This window comes from Alligator mississippiensis, chromosome 2 (assembly GCF_030867095.1).
Source record: "Alligator mississippiensis isolate rAllMis1 chromosome 2, rAllMis1, whole genome shotgun sequence".
In the NCBI taxonomy this organism is placed as follows: Eukaryota; Metazoa; Chordata; order Crocodylia; family Alligatoridae; genus Alligator; species Alligator mississippiensis.
The window spans coordinates 276,725,238-276,745,860 of NC_081825.1; the positions used below are offsets into that span (position 1 = coordinate 276,725,238).

Sequence of the window (20,623 nt, forward strand, 5' to 3'; positions counted from 1 at the left end):
GCCTTATCCTCTGTTATGTCTGAACTCAAGATTTCCTGCACAAAACAGTATATGCATGCCAACTTGTGTACTTTAAAAACAGTTGGTTCATCTGGGAATTAATTTGCTTATAACAGCAGACAAATTAGTTTGTTTATAGTGGCAGAACTAGTTCTTTTGTGTCCGAAGGCAGATTGCTACAAATGTAAGCAAGAAGAGTTGAGCTGAGCTTAATAAAATAATAAATTACTTATTACTGTCTTCAGGCTCCTGCAAAAATAACTCATCTTTAATTTCTTATTAGTTTGTTTGTGCAGATGCTGGAACAAAACTAGCTGAGTCTACAATCTTGCACAAACAGATGATTGCGTCTATTCCTGGAGTAAGTACTTACCCAAACTCCCTGCCTGTGTTTCTGCTTTTTTAGAAGTATGTCTGCTTCAGTGTTGATCCTCAGCTTATTTTGCTAGATCTGCCTTCCTCTCACCTTTATTTCTCTTCTGGTTTGACAGGTGTACCGAGTGTAGAAACTGAGATGCTTCTCTTTTATAAGCCATTAGCGAAAACTTTTAAATAACACAACTTGATAGTGCAGCCCTTACTTGCTTGAGTAATTATTATTCATGCAACAAGCACCACAGATGTAATGGGGTACTCCTTCAAATGAGGGTCACTTTGTCATTTTCCAGAGGTTCAACTATATATGGAGAGGAGACCAACTAAATGATCCCCAGAAAAATCAGACAAAATGGGAGGTTTCAGGCCATTGCTTCCTCTCCCCAAAAAGTCATGCATGGGAGCTTTTGGCATCTTTTCCGTGATATTTAGAGTATTTAAATCTATTATGCTTATGTGTGTAGCTGAATTACCAGTAGTTAGGTGGCTAGATACCAATCTGGGGTCTGACTTATTCATTTCAAGTCTGCTCCATGATTTGCAGAATCTCTTTATCCATATGCAAGTCTCATCCAGACCTAGAGATGGCCTAAAGGAGTCTTCTGTATCTAACAACTTGATGTCTGTGATTTTGAATGCTGAGCTCCACTGATAATTAACATTCCTCTAATGGAACCTCTTTATTTTATTTTGATGAAGGTAGCCAGGTTGGTCTTGGTATAACAAGGCATGAGAGAAATTGATCAGTTCAGAAGAAATCTCGGAGGGGAAAATTTTTCCATTGTTTGAATGCATCATGTTACTGCTGAGAGCAACTGAATAAATAGTCAGCTTGAAATAGAACATTATTATTCAGGAGATTTGAGTACAATACCTTTTATAATTCCATCACTCAATTTAAAAGAACCAATGTGGAATCTTTAGTCCACATAAACTGGATGGAGGACACTCTGACAGGGCTGCCAGCGACCTTATTTTACTGTTTGTTATCCTGTCAAGGGAACTGACAGGCATAGCATTTGAAGAGACAGAAGGTGCTATAGTTCACCACCATGTAGATTCATATTAACATAGAAAAATGAGAAACACTCAGGTCAGCTGCTTAAGTATAGAATTTGACCAGATTTTCAAATTTCAGGAACAAAAATTCAATTAAAGCTAAACTAGTTTATGACCAAAACCAACTCAGACTGTTATACATGCTCAGATAAGAGTGTTTGGTTTCCATGCTCCAGGGTTTTTACACAGGAGACGAAGGGAATGCTCTCTGCTAACATACACTATTGCTTTATGGGACAGGAACATTGTAAGTTCCTTTGAAACCATATATATCAAACAGTCTTGTAAGCCCTGGCTTATTTTTGAGAAAGCAATGATTTACGCTGTTAAAGTAAATCTTGTGTTCATTACATCCACAATAACTAGGCCTTTAGGAAAGCTCAGGTTTTCAGAAGTCCAGAGTATCCACAGCTCTCATTGACTTGGCTAGAATTATGGGCTACTCAGGTGGCTTGTAAAACAAACCCTTGTATTCAAAGACTCCTGCGTAGTCTGACTTATGCCTTATTTTAGTTTGGCAATTTAATATATTGCATTTCTCTGCATGCACTTTTCATGTCTTTCACTAACCACAAGCTGGAGTGGCACAGATTATTTCTGTGACTTGTGTTAGGAGCTATGTTGAGGTGCATTGGTCAGTAAGAGCACATGAACAAAATTGTGCTAGTTTGGTCCCAGCTCTCATCTTGCCATACAGGGCACATCTACATGTGCCCCTATGGTGCCATTGGTACTGTGCCATCATTTAGTACTTCCTTTAGGCTCCTTTAGGAAGTACTAAATAATGATGCAGTAACAGCCATTACTGAACCGTGTTGGTGGTGCACGGTTATTTTTAACTGCCATGTCACCAGAATGATGAGCTGTAGTGAGAGAGCATGTTGCTACAGTGATGTAGCTGTGGCATCACAGTTTAAGCATCTCGTGTAGACGCGCCTTTAGCACAGACTATTTCTTCTTCTATGCCAACTCTATTGCATCTCCTATCCATTTGTGAAAGAAGTACAGGGAGTTCATGCAGTAGGGTGACATGTAGGTTGGCTCATGACTGAGTTTTATGACGTCACTAGCCAATTGCCCATCAAGAATTACTGGGGAGGGGGGGTAAGCAGCGGGCAGGGATGGAGCCCTGTCCCCCCCCCCTCCCGGCCCACTCTCCCCTTCCCTCCTGCTGCTTGGGGTCCGGGCCCATTCCACCCCTCCCTGCCCAAGCGGTGGGGGGAGGTGAGCGCGCCCGGGCCCGATGCAGGGGAGGACTGGGCCTGAGGGTAGGGAGAACCTGGGCCACCACAGCAGGGGGGTGGGGTGGAGCAGTGGGCCTAGGCCAACTTGGCGGCGGCGGGGGGACAGGACGAGCAGGCTCAGGGCCGACATGGGGGTGGGGGAAGGGGAGGAATGGGCCTGGGCCCAATGTGGGGAGGAGGCCCACTCCTCCCCTTCCCCAGCCACTGCTGTGTTGGGCCAGGCCTGCTGCTCCCCCCTGCCCCTACCACCATGGCAAGCCCACTCCCCCCCTGCATCAGGCCTGGGCTCACTCCTCCCCTCCCCCCACCGCCACCGCCGCAGCATGGCCACTCCTCCCCCTCCCCCCCACGTTGGACCTGCTTCTCCCCCCACCACTAGAAAATGCCAGCTTTTAGTTTTCACATTTTTTTGACTACAGAAATATAAGAGCAGTTTCTCTGTTGCAAATTACTCAAAGGTCACAACTATGGATTTCTATTTGAAATCTCTGGGCTTATTTTATGAGTCCTGTTTGCAAACCTAACAATGCTAACATTGTGTGGCACCCTGAGGCACCCCAGGGTGTCATGGCACCCTGCTTGAGAATCACTGCTCTAACAACTAGGGCTGTGTCTAGCTGTTGAGACTATTTTGTTACAATTTTTTCTTTTAAATGAAATGTCTTTTAAATGTCTATGGTTGGTAGGACCTTTTGGATTCTTCAGAATATGTCATGCTGCCCACATTTTGTAAAAATCATTTTAATGTTCCTTGGAAATCATTGAATGTTTGCTCAGTGAAAGAAACTTTCAGATTTCATCTTTTATAAAAATTCAACAAATTGAAATGGTCAATTTGAAATGGCAATAAAATGCTGACATTTTGCCTCGTTTGATTGCTAGTGTAAACATTCTATTAGTTTGATTTCTCCTAGCAAAAAATGTTGGTGCCACATCCATCTCTGTTAACATGCAAAAACTATGCAAACAACGATTAAACAGAATTTTTTCTGGACTTATTCGTATGAACAATGGCAGTAGGCCTATGATTTTAATTTCACTTTTTTATGGCTCGGTTCATCAGTTTCACACAGAAGAATGATCAGCTACTTAAAGAACAAAGTATCAGAGAGCATTATCCAAAGGCTATTAAAGCCATTCTTTTAATGGACTTTGATTTAGGTCCAGTAAAAAGTATAAGGCTTATGTTCTGCCGATATTCATAAAAAGATCTTTAGTAAATCTTTATTATAACCACTGTGAGAAGTTCTGCGATGGATGAAGCAGCTACTGACATTAGTGCAGGATACCACTGAACATAAAGCCACAAAGAATATTTATTTTCAGTTAGAAGATGAGTAGACAGAAACTGTAAAGAACCTGAGGCAGACAAGAAACAGATGTGTTTTCAGTGAACAGGAGGCAAAGCCAAAAAAAAATGAATATGTCAAAAGTGGATGATTATACTTGTTTCTTTTCACTTTAGTGTGGAACAGCAGCAATGGAATGTATGAGGCAGTATGTTGGCGAAGTGCTGGATTTTATTGCTGATATGCATACCTTAACTAAACTGAAGGTGAGTACAGGACAGGGATATATTTACCCAAATTATAATAACTTTTGCATTTTTAGTAAATTACATAGCTGGAGGGATCCCCTATGAAAATGACTGACACCATTCTTTCTTAGGGCCCTGCCCCTTGTCCAAATTAAAGCTGGACAGAAACCAGCTATTAAGTTGTGACACATTTTCAAGCACTAACTGTAGCTGGTTGACTCTTTTTATAGCTGGATGGATATTGTTATGGCACAATATTTACTTTGCACATGTGGTCAATCTAAATTTATTGTGTGATTATCACATGGTTAATTACTTTGCACGTGTGGCCAGTCTTACTTTACATGTGTGGATGGTCTAAATTTTTTGTACAATTAACCAATTCACTGTGTAATATATGTAATGTGTGGTAGGGGCCTTATAGATTAGTCATTTCTCAAAGGCCAGAAAGTAACTTAGGTAGAGAACTGAAGGGAAACGTGATTTGGATATGAAAAGATTACAGATAAAAATGTATGTCTGATTTTAGTGAGAAGTGGATGGTAATGATAAGATAATATCATATAAAGAGTGCATTGCAAGAGATAATCCAGCTGAAAACGACACAAAAAAACATACATTTCCTTATTTGTGTTACTAATTACATTTTAATATTAGAGCTGCTATATTTATCCAATATTTATTAAAATACATAAAAATTAAAATGATTTCCTTATGTATAATTTTGTTTGTTTATTTTGTTGTATTTTTCACAGTTTAGATAGTGGAAATAGACTAAGTTTCTAGCCAATTTGTAGTATTATTTTTTATTTTCATGCATTAGATTGATTGATGTTACAAATATGACAGAAAAATGTTTATATCAAAATAAACCCAGTAGATTAAATCAAACAAAACCAAATAATGTTGATATTTCCTATAAAAGTAGAAATTCAGATTTTTAAAATTTCTGTATGACGTCAAAGTGTTTCAAATAGTTCCATTATAAGACTGAGATAACTTCTTCTAAAGATGAAGATAAGCTATTTTAATTGGTACTAACTGGCAGATGCCATTACTGATTTAAAAATTTAATAGAAATAATAGGAGACTATTATAAGAGTAAATTTTCTGACGTATTAGTAGTGAGGGCATGTAGTAGACACTACTGTAGGAAAAATAAGAACGACAATATAAAAAGCAACAAAAAATTTTAAATGAAATTTTCTGTAACTAAAAAATCATGTTGAATATATTTTCTAGGGGATTTTTTTTCATACTACTGGTGAAATAACACAGTAGCCAGATTGCATCGATGTGATCTAAAGCTCACTTAACATGCACATTTCTACCAGTCTTGCTTAAGTTTAGCAAGAAAACCTATGCCCATTGTTCACACAGTCATCCCTGACCTGTGATATGCATAGTTCTACAGAGGCTTCTCTGTTAATCTTAGATTTGTTTTTAGTCTGAAAGGTTGCTGGTTTTTTAATAACATTCTTTGCAATCAAGATCAACATATAGTGAAGGGCTGTACAATAAACACCATCTTCCAAAGAGATGACTTTGCAGCTTCCCTGAAAAAGTCTGCTATGGGGCTGTATCAACCCTTTCCCAAAAGCCTTTGACAGGGTGCTGGGTTTCATCATGCTACTAGTTCACCTTGTAGCATGAAAACCTTAATGTTCATGAACATCATATTGCAGGGCAAGACGCCTAGCTCCACAAATGAGTAGGGATAGTGAGTGAACTTGCTTATCCTGAAATGCACAGGATATTTATTTTAATGGAGAAAAATATCTTCCCTAAGTCCTTACCATATTGGATAGCTGTCCCAAACCTTATTGAGTTTTTGGAATGCTTTGTTAGGGGAAGCTGCTTTTTTCTCTTTTGTGTGGAGGTAGTGATCCATTTTAAAGCATGACCTAATTAATCATTTTCAACCAAATTGAATTCCTTTCCCACTCTATCTTTTAAAAATAATTATTCACACATTTTTTATTCCATTCAAAATTGCTTTCCAAAAAACCTAACAAATGAATCAGTGGTGAGAGACTCATCAGGTTTGTTCATCCCACAGAAAAACGTGAATCTGAATAAAAAATGGAAACCATTTATTTGTAAATACCTTCAGATGGCTACTCAGGGAATGCTGTCTTTTGCCTATTTTCCCTTCATGTCTACTTATCAGTTGTGATTCTTTTCCTCCAAAACTTCATGCAAGTGCTTGACTTCAATTAGATGCATAGTCTTTTTCAGTTCAGTGTGACTATTCCTTTGGCCCTAGGTATCTCCAGAACGTTTGCTTAGTCTTTATATAGTTAGTGACGGATCTGAATTAAAACCAGCGTCTTAGACTTCACATTTCGATTTCATTATGGAACAAAATTAAACCAGTAAGAAAAGTCCTAAACTTTCTAGCCTGGAGGGTTGAATGTTGGATTAGAATCAAAGCATTCCAGAATTTTAGATAGTTTGGATTTAACCCATATGAATAATTTATCAAGCAGTTTGAAGTAATGCAAAAGTCTGCCAGCTAATATGACTGTTATTTTATAAAACGTGACAACTTAGTTCTGTGTTGTCTTGGCTAAGTACAGATGCTCAAAAAGCTCAAGGCTAAATTGATTCAATCTTCAGTGGTTAGTCTAAACTGCGTAGTTTGAACCAATATGCAAGTGACCAGACATTCACTTTTGATTCAGGAAATGCAGCTTGGGACAAGGTTAGCCTGCTCACCCTGCAAAAGGGAGTTTGTGGGGAGGTGCAAAACATCCTGGGATGCTGGAGGACTGTGAGTTAACTTGAATCTGGAGGGGATCTGGGACAGAAGTTCAATAAACCAGCTTAATCTAAATCTGTTAGGTTGTCTAGATTCATAGACATTAGGGCTGGAAGGGATCTTAGAAGATCATCGAGTCCAGCCCTCTGCCCCAGGGGCAGGTAGTCAGCAGGGATCATAGGATCCCAGCAAGATAAACATCCAAATGTCTCTTGAAGGTGTTCAAAGTAGGTGCTTGAACCACCTCTGGTGGCAGTCCATTCCAGACCTTGGGGGCTCGGACAGTAAAGAAGTTCTACCTTACATCCAGCCTGAAACGGTCCTAGAAGAGTTTGTGACCATTCGACTTTGTCATCTCTTGGGGCGCTCTGGTGACCAGACGTTCCCCCAGATCCTGGTGAACACCCCTGATAAACTTATAGGTGACCAGCAGATCACCCCATAGCCTGTGCTTTTCCAGGCTGAAGAGTCCCATGGCTCTCAGCCTGTCTTCATAAGGTATGTTTTCCTGGCCTTGATCATGCACATGGCTCTCCTCTGCACTCTCTCAAGCTTCTCCACATCCTTTTTGAAATATGGAGCCTAAAACTGGATGCAGTACTCCAGCTGTGGCCTCACCAAGGCCGAGTACAATGGGAGAATGACATCCTAGGATTTGCTTGAGAAGCATCTGTGCATGTAAGCCAGCGTTTTGCTGATACTAATACTACATGCATCCAGGTTCATCTTAAGCCAGTTTCTGCCATTTTGAAAGCAGTTTATGTGCACTGAACTTTGTTGTGATACAGATTTGAACTGATTTCTGATCACTTGTACCGGTTTGTAATTTCTGTCCCTAACCTCAGGAACATGTAAAGATGTGTAGACTTAGTAAAATGGGTGTATTTGGGAAGGCTGTGATGTATTTACTTTTTATTTACTTCTGTAATTTATTTTCAGAGGAACACAGTGCATGTCTCCTTTATAGCTGGCTGTAACATGGTTCACCTGCGGGGGTGGCCAACTTGCTCCTGTAGTACTCTGTTAGCCCTCAGCCTTGACACCTCTTAGGCAAAACTCTCCTTCCTTCACCTGCCATGCCTTGTTGGTATTAATCTTTACAAAATGGGAGGCTGCCCCAGGGCTTCCCAAGCCTGATCTTGCCTTAAAGGGTAATTGTGTGGCTCTGTCTGCTCCTACACCACACCCCATACCTCACAGGTGTGATCACGGATGTTGATTCAACTTCCTGGTGGCCTGCTCTTCCTGGGCACTTTGCCTCTCTCAGCTAATCCCGAGTGCAGCCTTCCTGCCTGAAGTCACACATTCTGCCCCTCTTCAGCTTCAGGCCCCTGTCCCCTACCTCTGTCCCTTATGAGCTCTCAGTCACCCTAGTTCCATACTCAGCCCCTCTCTGGACTTGTTGATCCCTCTGGACCTCCTTCACCCCTTAGTCCCTTCACTAAAACCTCTAGACTGCCACAGGCTGTACTCTACAAGCTGGCATCCTGGAGCTACAGGTGTCCTGCTTAGGCAGCATTCCCTCAGCAGCCTCCAAGGCCCTTTTGCCTGCTCAGTTCAGGACCCAGGCTTATACCATCTCTAAACCCAGCCCACTCCAGGGTCATGTGGCCCCAGTTGCCTTCCTGTTGTACCAGCAACCTTCCTCAGCTGCAGCCTGCTAGCTCTTAAAGCCTCCTTCCACACTGGCCAAATACTACAGAAGTAAACTTGCATTATCTGAGTCCATACTCTTTTACACTCATTTGACATGAACATTCATTTTGATGTTGATGGGGTTTTGTTAGATCAAATGTTCCTGGGAAGTAGATTTTAGGATTATACACTTTATCAGCGGTATTCTAATCAAAAGCCTTTGTTCCTACTAATGAAGAGGACAGGAATGATATCATGTGATTTATATGACCAGTCACAACCTAAAAACATAACTTTGATTTTGGATTTCAGATGTTGCAGTAATCTTCCTTGTGGTAATCTAGAAGACTATTATGCATTATTGTTAATGCAAACATTTGAGGAGTTTGGTGCTTTTTTGTGAATTTGCTCCATATTTTGTGTCCAGTGTTGTCTATTGACAAAGTGATTGAAGGTGAACAGACACTCCCTGAAGATTTGAGTAATGTGGATCTAACAAAATGCTCCACTGCTTTGCAGAGTCACATGAAGACGTGCTCTCAGCCACTGCATGAGGATACATTTGGCGGGCACCTGAAAGTTGGCTTAGCTCAGATAGCTGCCATGGAAATTACACGAGGAAACCACAGAGATAATAAAGCTGTGATTCGTTACTTGCCATGGCTGTACCATCCTCCTTCTGCAATGCAACAAGGGTAAGGGCACTGGTTTTCCTGAAAAGGATGAATAGTGAGACATTCCCCCCAAAATCCTGAAGTTATACTTAGATTAAAGGGATGGCTGTGAGGCACCCCAACACTATTTATAATACTGTCAGAAAGAAGGATGACTTTTATGGGAAAGACACTGGACTTATACTAAGCAAATCTGAGTTCAGTTTCTGGCTCTGCCATAGTCTTTCTATGTGACTCCAGGCAAGTCAATTAGAGTTGAGTAATACAAGCACTTATACATGTGCTTACCATTAAGAGTATACATGGGTTTGAACATGCTGGGGCTACATCTGCCAGTGCTTCAGTTTCCTATGTGTAAAATATGTCCTGATCAGTTAAGGTCTGTGAAACTCCCAGGTCTTCTGGGGCTGAATAACCTAGTGGAGTCAATAAATAAAATAAATGTATTCTAGTTATGCCTCATTGGCTCTGAGTTACTGACAATGACATTAGGTTAATAATGAAAAATGGCAATGAGAACCCAGCTAGGTAACAGTTTTGTACTACCATGATACTGACATTATTCACAGTTTCCCAGTAGCTTGTTAAATAGTTTCTAAATAAACTACTAGTGTTGGTGTTGATGGTGTTAGAGGAATAGCAGATAACAAGTACTTTGACAGGCTGTGGGGCAGAGTTGTACTGCTACACAGCAGATCCACAGGTGACAGATAGTGGAATGACCTTTAGGGAAAGTTAGCTGGAAATAAGCAGGGGTAACTCTGACAAATAAGCAGTTGCAGACCAAGCAGAAGCAGCAGCAACAGGATGCAGCGAGGACAGCAGATGTCAATGGTTTCCCTCCTGAAAAGCCACAAATCCTTTGACAGTGCTGTGACATAGCAAATATAGGTCACAACTATAATAAGACTTCCCAAACCCCCGCCATAGGTCTACAAGTCCTCTATGGCAGAGTAGGTAGAAGAAGATGTTAGAATCTCAATGACTGCAAAGGAATGGCTGCAATGGAACAAAATCCCCAGTTGTCTTCTAGATTTCGTAGACATTAGGGCTGGAATGGACCTCGGGAGATCATCGAGTCCAGCCCCCTGCCCAAAGGGTAGGAAGTCAGCAGGGGTCATAGGAGACTCTTACCAGGAGTCTCGCCATACCTGTAACTACTCAACAAGGCTTGCAGCCCCTTCTTAAAGGGACAGGCAACCCTGTTACAGGGACCTTTAAAAATCCACCTGTGAGAGCCTCTGCTCCACACAGACAGATGGATTGGCGGAGACATTTAATCAAACTTTTAAGGAAGTTAGGTGACAGGAGAACCCAAGAAATGGGATGTTCTTCTACCCTATTTGTTATTTGTGATCCAGGAGTTTTCCTAATCATCAATGGTGTTTTTACCTTTTGAACTCCTATAAGGGGGAAAATCTTGTTATATTAGACCTCCCTCAGGAGGCTTGGTCTCCTTGCCATTGAATCAAGGTCCCACTATGTCAAGAGCCATGTGGAAGTTGATGCGCAGCAGCTTTTCCATGATAAAAAGTCAGGCACCAGGCACCTTCCGTGAAAACAGCCTTTCCAGCACATTCCTCAAGCCCTATGGTGACCAGCTAATGGTGACAGGAGCAGGATTGTGAAGTCTAGAAGCTCCTAGTCAGGAACTGGCATGAAGACGGCGGTTACAAGAAGGCTGTGTAGCACTTGGATGAGACAAGAGTGTGATTCAGCAGCTGTAACTGTTTCTGAGCAGCTTTCTTCAGGATCCACTCTGCTCACCCCATATAGCAGGGTGTGGGGGAGGGTGGCTAGAAAAGGTTTCCTAAACATACCCCATCTAATACAGTATTCTATATTTCTTTCTGACTGGATCACTGTGTCCAATGGGATCACCTTTACTGTAGTCAAAAATACCAGCAAAAACACACTGTCATTTTTGGGACCTGGAACATCAGAACGTACATGGACAACACTAACAGTGAATGGCCAGAGCACCACACTGCAATCATGGCCCCAGAACCCAGGCAACACAACAGTGATGTTGCTACACTGAGCAAGATCCAGTGAGCAGGTGATGGGCAGCTCAAAGAACATGGAGGTGGCTATACCTTCTTCTGTAAGAGTAAACAGGAAGGAGAATGCTGACTTCAAGTAGTTGGTTTTGCCGTTAAGAATGAACTCGTAAATTAACTGAATGAGTTCCGTATCAGATTTAAGGAGCACTTTATGACTCTCCATCTTAAACTGGCGGGGAGCCAGTATGTTACTGCCATCAGTGCATATGCTCTGACTCTTGGCACCACTGATGAAACCAAGGAGGAATTCTACATCAAACTTCACCGAAACATTGGCAAAGAAGGAGCAGGAAAGGTCAACTCCAGTGGCATCCTCCTCTTGATGTGCAGATAATGGACGCATCATCACCAACAGCCTGTTCTGCCAGAAAAACAGGTACAAGACATCATGGTAGCACTCACAATCTAAGCAGTGGCACCTAATTGACTATGTCATCATCCATATCTAGGATCACAAAGATGTCCACATCACTCAAGCTATACTAGGAGCTGATGACTGCTGACTCATCCACTTGGTGATGTCACTCAAACTGGCTCCCCAGACAACAGCTGCAGTGGAAAAAATGCTGACAGAAGATCATTGTTGAAGGATTCAAGGACCCAAGCAAGCAAGACCTCTTCCACCAGTGCCTCAGTGAAAACTGGTGAATTCCAATCAACAACAATGGAAGTTGGGGCATGTGGGGTGCACTCAAGGCCACCTCATCAGTGCCTGTGAAGAGAAACTTGGATTCTCTATCAAGTAACATCAAGGCTGGTTTGATGGGAACAACCAGGAGATCCAGGAGTTGATTGTTTGCAAGCACATGGCCTTTGGTGCTTGGCAAAATGACACCAGCTATAAGCAAAAGAAATTGAGTCTCCAACAAGCCAAGGCAGAGGTCTAAAGGAGGACCCACAATATGAAGAACAAATGGTAGGAAGACAAAACTAAGGAGATTCAACATCTTGCTGACATCCACCATATGCATGGCTTCTTTGGTGCCACCAAATCCATCTACGGTCAAGCACTTAGGGACCAACCCCCTTGCGACCTAAGGATGGCAGAGACCTGATCAAGAAAAGGGGAGCCATCAATGCCTATTGGAAGGAACATTTTGAAGAACTTTTCAATTGTGAGACTCTGCTGTTGATGAGAATGTGTTCTCAACTCCATCCTGCAACACCCAGTGAGAGATGATCTCAGAATCCCTCCAACCCTTAACAAGGTGAGAAAAGCCATCATGCAGATAAAAACAACAAGGCATCTGGAGTGGATGGAATCTCCATTGAAACAAGGAGAGGAGTTCACATCACAGCTTCATGCCCTCATCTTAAGGGTGTGGAATGATGAGGAAATCCCAGACAACCTCAGGGATGTCATAATTGTGACAGTCTTCAAGAAAAGAGGCAAATCCAACTATGGAGAGATCACCTTGCTGTCCAGCACAGGAAATATCATTGCAAGAACACTTCTAATCATCTCCTTATACTTGCTGAAGAGCTCCTCCCAGAATCTCAGTGTGGACTTAGGGCATCAAGAGGCACAACTGACATGTTCTTCACAGCTTTCCAGCTGCAGGGGTAATTTGGGAACAACATAAGCCTCTCTACATGGCCTTCTTTGACCTTACAAAAGCTTTGAACTCTGTCAGCGAAGAAATTTTGTGGAGAATCTTTTTCAAGTATGGATGCCCACTGAAATTTGTCACCATTCTCTGCCTGCTTCATGACGGTATGCGAACGGTGGTTCTCAGTAATGGATCCATCACAGCTCCTTTTGAGGTTAAAACAGGGATTAAACAAGGCTAATGATCTAATTAGACAAAGGCAGACAAAGGTAAGGAAAAAGGAATGCTGATTTACTACTTTATACTGATGGGGAAATGCGATTCAGAGAGAAGGTCACACTGTAAGTTTGTGGCAGAGCCAGGAATCAAACACACATCTCACGGGTCACTGCTTTCTGCTGAACACAATATTCAATGTACAGGGAACCATACTAAAAAGCTCAATTTGGGCAGCCTCCTCCATTTCAGTAATGTGTATCTGAATAAGCACTACACATGGATTTATGAAACTGAGTTCCTGGCAGCAGTTGTGTACATGATCTTTGCCTTGTGCAGACAGAACAAGTTCAGTTGGGCTTGCTTATACCATACCAAGTCAGCCAAGGTATGAGTGGTTCTAATGGGAACTCCCACAAACTGTACAAATGATTTATACCTTAGTAGATATTTTGAAAATGATGAGCAAGATTCAGGGAAATAGAAAATTTACTATCATTGTGAAAATGCACTCTTCTCTGACAGGCCCAAGGAGTTCATTGAATGTGTATCTCACATTCGTTTGCTTTCCTGGCTCCTTCTGGGGTCCCTGACGCACAATGTTGTCTGCCCAAATTCTCCATCGTCTTGCATGCCGATTCCTCTGGATGCAGGTTCCCACGTTGCAGACCACCTTATAGTTATCCTGATTGGGTTTCCCGAGCAGTCAAAGGTAAGGAAGTCCATGCATTTGTGGTGTGCATCATCATCAGTATTGCAAACACTTGGCACTAAATTCTATTTCACCTTTTTGGGCATAAGTAGAGCCACACAATGGCAATTTTTAGCACTTAAATAATTTGCTTATCCTGCACGTTCCTATTGAGCATGCTTGGCTGGCTGCACTATGACTGTGTTGGTGCCCAGTGGGAATAGACTCTCCCCCAGGTACTTCAGGGTAAGTTCCACCAAAACCACAAGTAGCAAGTATTTGACACCAGAGGGGAAGGAGTTTTATAGTTGGTGTGCTTGCCCAGGGAGTAAGAGGCCCAGGTTCATAGCCTACCCCCTCAGAGAGGATGTGAAACCACTAAAAGCCTCTGACCAACATGGCATGTGTGAGGCATCTCCCAGAGCACTCTCCAGTCTTGTTATTCAAGCTGGGTCATGGTGTAGCCGGGAAGGGAAGATGTGTAAGGCCAGGAGGAGGACCAGCCAGAGGCAGTCAGTGCTATGGATAGTGCTTTAGAGGAGATGGGGGTCCCTGCTCTCAGTGGGGACAAAAATTATTGAAGTTCTGTTTATCAGTGTTATCTGATGAATGTTAAATGCAAGGTGCAGCAGTCAAGTGTTCTTCGTAATGCTTAGCATGTGGCCTGATAGCTAGAAACTTTTCTGGGAACTGGGAAACGCATGTTCAAACCACCTTTGGGTATCAGGGTCCTAAAACCCAGGTCTCCCATTCCCTGAGTAAATACACTAGCCACTGAACTACTGGGCTAGAAGGTGGGCAGGTTCACTGCTGTGCCCTCATCCTGCTTCTGGCTGGTCCTTGAGTAGGGTGAGCCTTTTCTGATATGGAAGCAATCACTGTAGCACTGAGCTATGGCGGCATAGTGTCAGGAGGCATGAACCATGACGCTGACACTACTGCATAGTAGGGTCATAAACAACCTGTGTGCTACTGGGTCTGTGCAATAACAGCTGTTACTGCGCAGTCATTTAATACTTGCTTTAGCATTTAGCAAGTACTAAATGGGTGCGCAGTAACAACTGTGCATGGAGTGCCACTTGTGCACATGGTAAAACAGGATCTTGCCTTTAGCAACCAGTTGTAGTTTTCACAGGGAGGTAAATAGTTTCTTAGAACTTCCCCTTCTCCAGATCTTGTAAATGTGAGTGCATAGTAATGAATGTCCCTGTCTAAAGTTGCATACACTCCCAGGCAATAACCCAGACCCTACACATTGTAAAATGCTTCAGCCACACTGTCTGAATACCATAAGTCCACTGCCTGTTTTGTATTTCAAAAAAGACCACACTCTACTAAAAATGGCATCTTGTTATCTTCACAAGAAACAGGCCTAGAAAGAGACTATAAGCTTGTGTTTAAGAAGGGTGCTTTTTAAGGTAACAGTACCTGCAGAGAAAGAAAACAAGTGATAACTTCTCTAGAATTCATCTTGTTTGAAGCATTTGACTCTGAGCACAGTAACAGGAAACAGGAATTTTTTAGTTCTAAACTGAGCTCTGACGTTGTCTCTCGCTGTAACAAGTAAATTACCACTTGTTCTGTATAGTAGTATATAGAAAATAGTTTTCTGTTCTATTCTATCCTGTTCTATTCAAATAGTGTAATACCAGTAGCTGACCCACATCTCAGGCTTGATGTCAGGATTACAGAGTTACTATTTGCAAACAGTGATGAGTTCAAGTACAACTTTATTTGTCAAGTGCTTTGAAGATGGCAAGTGCTCATCATTGTTGCAAATCATAAACCATTTACAACAATAATTAACATAGATACAACATGTATTCCTACAACATTATACAGGGTTTAATAAACTACAGAAGTAGAACAATCACAGGGTTGTCCTTTACTTAGCACTCTCCAACCTATCTAAGGCTGATGTTTCCCATTCATTCTTCCTGGACTTCTTTTTTGCTCCTTCAAATACTTCCCTCTAGTTACCAAGCAACCATGGCAACATTTGGTACAGTCATGCTGCTGCTAAGTATGCATCACTGTTATACTTTCAAACTAAGAAAATATCTTTGATCCGAAATACAGTGAAGTATCTCTTTTTTTAATGAACTAGTGACATGCCTCAGAGTCCAGAAGGCTAAAAAATCACCATACATAACATTTGCTATTATTTATTACTAGCAGAGCATGTTCAGGTATGTTCTGTACATTCATAAAACTATGCTGTGAGCCTTACAAAACTCATACCCTGGGGCCACAATGTGGAAGTAAAATTATTTATTTTTTGAGCATACTCCTTTCCTGAGACCCCAAACTCATACCAACTAATCCAGAACAGGTTTAAAATGATGAATCTTAAAGGTTGTTGAGTCTAAAAGGTGTGATCCAACAGACCTTCCATTGGCTGCAGTGGGGAATTTTCCCTCAGGAAGTTTTGTGAGATTGATCCCTAGGAACATACTGATCTGCACACATTTCTTACGTCAGAGGGATGGATGCTAGTGTGACTGCTCAGGAGTATGGGCCCACATTGGGCCAATTGATTATTAGATAGGAATCTTGGATTTGTATATGCAAAAAGATTTGTAGAGTATTAACAAGCTGTTAGCAGGTGCTTTCCACTTACTGTACCCTTGCAAAAGATAAAACACTTGATAGGCTTAGGGTACTTGGCAGTAAATGAAATAGAAGCCCTTTCAAGTGGATTATTTCAACTGGACCCTGCGTTAATGGTGGTTGCTTTTGTGGGGAGTACAATTTATACCGTTATACATTATCTCAATAAAACACTTTCTTCGCATTCTTGTTTTACAGACATCGGTGCTGCACATGTGCTCCCTCTTCCATGCATTTATATTTGCCCAACTCTGGACGGTATATTGTGAACAAACAGCAGTAGCCCCTACTGTCCAAAATCAAAATGAATTTAGTTTTACAGCAATCCTTACAGCTCTGGAGTTCTGGAGCCGGGTGACACCTAGTATCCTACAGCTCATGGCACATAACAAAGTGGTGAGTCAGATGGTGTGTACAGATTTGTTTATCACAGATTTAAGCAAAGCCAAGCCTTCTGGGTTTCAAGTTAAAAGCTGTATGCATAAAGCTGTGCATACTTTTTCATGGAAAATAAGCCTGGGAAGGATCTCAGGAGCTCATCTAATCTGTTCCCCTGCTCCCAAGCAGGACCAATTTTGTAAAACAGTTGCATGGTTTTTGTATATACCATATGTGTTGTCCTTGAGAGTTTGAAGGGGATGTTAGGTCGTAGCAGATCTATCCTATAGTTTCTGAAAGATGATCTAGGTTTCTTTTTTGGATATTAGAACTACTGCTGATTGGACTGGAGACCCATTTTAGACAGCCCCCTTAGAGATAGCATCCTAACCCTCCTACAGGTGGCCATGCCCCTGTTTGACTCTGCCTAGGAGAAATGATCCAATGCTTCCAAATGGTTATGTCAGTGTTTGTTTTGAGTTTTACCATGTAGCTCATGTTCAGTCGAAACAGCTCAGCTTATGCATACCGAATACTCAGAGCTGACTGGTTGCAAGAAAGCCACTGAATAAGAATTATCCAAAGACTTCACTTGGCATATATTTTTGAGTTGTGAGTGATTTATGAGACCACACATTGCTAACAGATATTTGAAAACAGAAAATAAGCCAAATTGTAATACATTTTCTGTTAAAGATTATTGGCTTAGCTCTGCTTGGCATGGGGCTCCTGGAACAGCCTGTCTGCTAAGAGCCTGATGCGGTGCTAGGTGCCCAGTGCCCCCTGATATGTACTGAGGGCTCTAAACTTCCATTGACCAGTATTTCATAGGCTTGGGCATGCACAATGCCAGTGTATGTTTTTAGGTTTGCACATTCAGTGATGAGAACCTGCTTAAGAAAAGCAGGCTATACAGTGACTTCCATTTTCTAGAGTCAAGACAAGTATGGTTCCCCCACAGAGTTCATAGACGTTCTTCATTAACTGAAATGACAATTGCTGTCTTAGTCTCTGAAGATCTTGATCTTTAGCTCTCCGAGGGTGAGAATCTGCATATGTGGCTTAGTCTTCTGAGCCAGGGTCTTCCAAATCTTTTTAGAATGTATATTTCATAGATTTCGTAGATGTTAGGGCTGGAAGGGACCTCAAAGATCATCAAGTCCAGCCCCCTGCCCCAAGGGCAGGAAGTCAGCTACAGTCAAAGGACCCCAGCAAGATAAGGATCCAAGCGTGTCTTGAATACTTCATACAGTCGGAAGGGACCCAATGGATCATCGTGTCCGACCCCCTGCCCCTGGCAGGAAAGAGGACCAAGGTCAGACGACCTAGCCAGGTGATTGTCAAACCTTCTCTTGAAGACCTCCAAGTTAAGTGATAGCACCACCTTGCTTGGAAGTCCATTCCAGACTCTGGCCACGCTTATTATAAAAAATTTCTTCCTAATGTCTAACCTAAATCTACTCTCCACTAGTTTACACCCATTATTCCTAGTTACTCCCTGGGGCGCTCTGGTAAACAGCACATCCCCAATTCCCTGCTGTCCTCACCTGATAAATTTATAGGCGGCCACAAGGTCACCTCTCAGCCGTCTTTCAAAAAGGCTGAAGAGATCCAGATCTCTCAACCTCTCCTCGTAGGGTCTTTCATGGAGACCGCTAGTCATGTGGGTGGCCCTTCTCTGAACCCTTTCCAGATCCTCCATGTCCCTCTTGAAGTGCGGTGCCCAAAACTGGACACAGTACTCCAACTGCAGCCTGACTAGTGCGGCATAGATGGGGAGCATCACCTCCCTCGATCTGTTGGTCATGCATCTGCTAATACATGACAAGGTGCGATTGGCTTTGTTGATGGCCTTGTTACACTGCCAGCTCATGTTCATCTTGGAGTCAATTATGATTCCAAGATCTCTTTCAGCCTCTGAGCTGCTGAGGAGGACATCCCCCAACCTGTAGGTCTGCTGGAGATTTCTCCTTCCTAGGTGGAGTACCTTACATTTGTCGTTGTTGAACTGCATCCTACTACGTTCCGCCCATTGATCTAACCTGTCCAGGTCAGTCTGTAACTGCTCCCTGCCCTCTGGTGTATTAACTTTGCCCCATAATTTGGTATCATCCGTGAACTTGGAGAGGGTGCTCATCATATCCTCGTCCAAATTGCTGATGAAGATATTAAATAACACCAGCCCAAGGACTGAACCCTGCGGGACCCCACTGCCCACCTCCTTCCAGGCCGAGAATGACCCATCAACCACCACTGTCTTGGTGCAGTCCCTAAGCCAGTTAGCCACCCACCTGACTGCATAGGCATCCACTCCACAGCCTGTTAGCTGCCCTATGAGAATAGGATGCGAAACTGTGTCATAGGCATTCCTAAAATCTAGGTAGATGACGTCGGCCTCTGCTCCTATGTCAAGGCAGTGTGTGACCTGGTCATAAAAGGCTATAAGGATTGTCAGGCAGGATCTACCTGTGATGAACCTATGCTGGTTTCCTTTCAGCATTGTTTCCCCTACTGGGCTTTCACAAATATGCTCTTTGATTTTTTTTTTCTAGTATTTTCCCAGGGATAGAGGTAAAACTGACTGGCCTAAAGTTACCTGGCTCCTTCCTTCTCCCCTTCTTAAAAATGGGTACCACATTGGCCTTTTTCCAGTCCTCAGGGACCTGTCTGGAGCACTACAAGAGCTCAAACAGCTGTGTCAACAGCTCAGCAATGACACTGGCCAATTCCTTTGGCACCTGTGGATGGAGGTCATCCGGGCCTGCTGACTTGTACCCATCCAGCCCTTCCAAGTGCTCTTTAACTAAGTCAGCACTAAACTTTGGCAGTCTGGTGCCTTTTGGACATCTGTCTATGCTCAAGGTGGGGGGATTGTCTTGGTCAGTAATAAGGAGTACTGAAGTGAAGAACTCATTGAAGAGCTCTGCCTTTTTGTCTGCGTCAACCACCAACTGACCTGATTTGTCCTGCAGGGTTTCTATGCTATTCTGCGCCTTCTTTTTGCTCACTATGTATCTGTAGAAGGACTTTTTATTGTCCTTGATTGTTGTAGCCAGCCTAAGCTTCAGTCCTGCCTTGGCCTGCCTAACTGACTCCCTGCAATAGTGCGCCAGGGTGATGCATACCTCCTTGGTGGCTGCCCCTTGCTTCCACTGCCTATACATCTCTTTCTTTGCCCCCAGTCTTTCCTGAAGCTCCCTGTTCAGCCACGGGGCATTTTATCCCCTTAGCCCCTTTCCTGCATAAGGGGATAGACTACTTTTGTGCCCCAAGGATCACTTCCTTGAAAAACTTCCAACCCTCTTGGACCCCCATTAGACCGATGCTCTTGAGTTCAGCCACCTCACTAACTAGGTTCCTAAGTTTCCTAAAGTTGGCCCTTCTGAAGTCTAAAACTCTAGCATCACTGGATATTTTTCTCACCCTTTGCTGGATAGTGAACTCGACCAAGTGGTGGTTACTATCACCCAGGTTACTGTGTACCTGCAGGTCCCCCATGAGATGGCGCTACCCCTGGTGGGACTGGACACCATCTGGGTTAGGTGGAGGTCCTGCACACAGTGTACGAACCTTATTGAGCAGCTTGTTTTGGCCACCTGTTCCTCTCAGCTGATGTCCAGGTAATTTAGGTCCCCCATGACCACTGCCTCCCTCGCCTGTATGGCATCTGAAAGCTGCTTGGAGAATACCAGGATGACAAGCTAGACGACGTAGTGGGGGTCTACTACAGACCTCCTCACCAAGTCCTTTTCCCCTGGCCCCCCCTGGATCCTGACCCACAATGCCTCGGTATTCCCCTCCTCCACTCCTGCCTTGATGGCGGAAGATGT

At 42.9% G+C, this 20,623-nt stretch overlaps 1 protein-coding gene across 1 annotated transcript in view; it reads left to right on the top strand.

Annotated features, from left to right (window-relative positions):
* UNC79 (unc-79 homolog, NALCN channel complex subunit) overlaps positions 1 to 20,623 on the top strand; it is a 181,668-nt gene that overhangs the window by 148,167 nt on the left and 12,878 nt on the right. Inside the window, exons 45-49 of the mRNA XM_019481650.2 lie at positions 284 to 361; positions 4,144 to 4,233; positions 9,131 to 9,306; positions 13,640 to 13,826; positions 16,614 to 16,811. Of these exons, the coding sequence (XP_019337195.1) occupies positions 284 to 361; positions 4,144 to 4,233; positions 9,131 to 9,306; positions 13,640 to 13,826; positions 16,614 to 16,811 (729 nt within the window). The remainder of the gene's footprint in view (positions 1 to 283; positions 362 to 4,143; positions 4,234 to 9,130; positions 9,307 to 13,639; positions 13,827 to 16,613; positions 16,812 to 20,623) is intronic.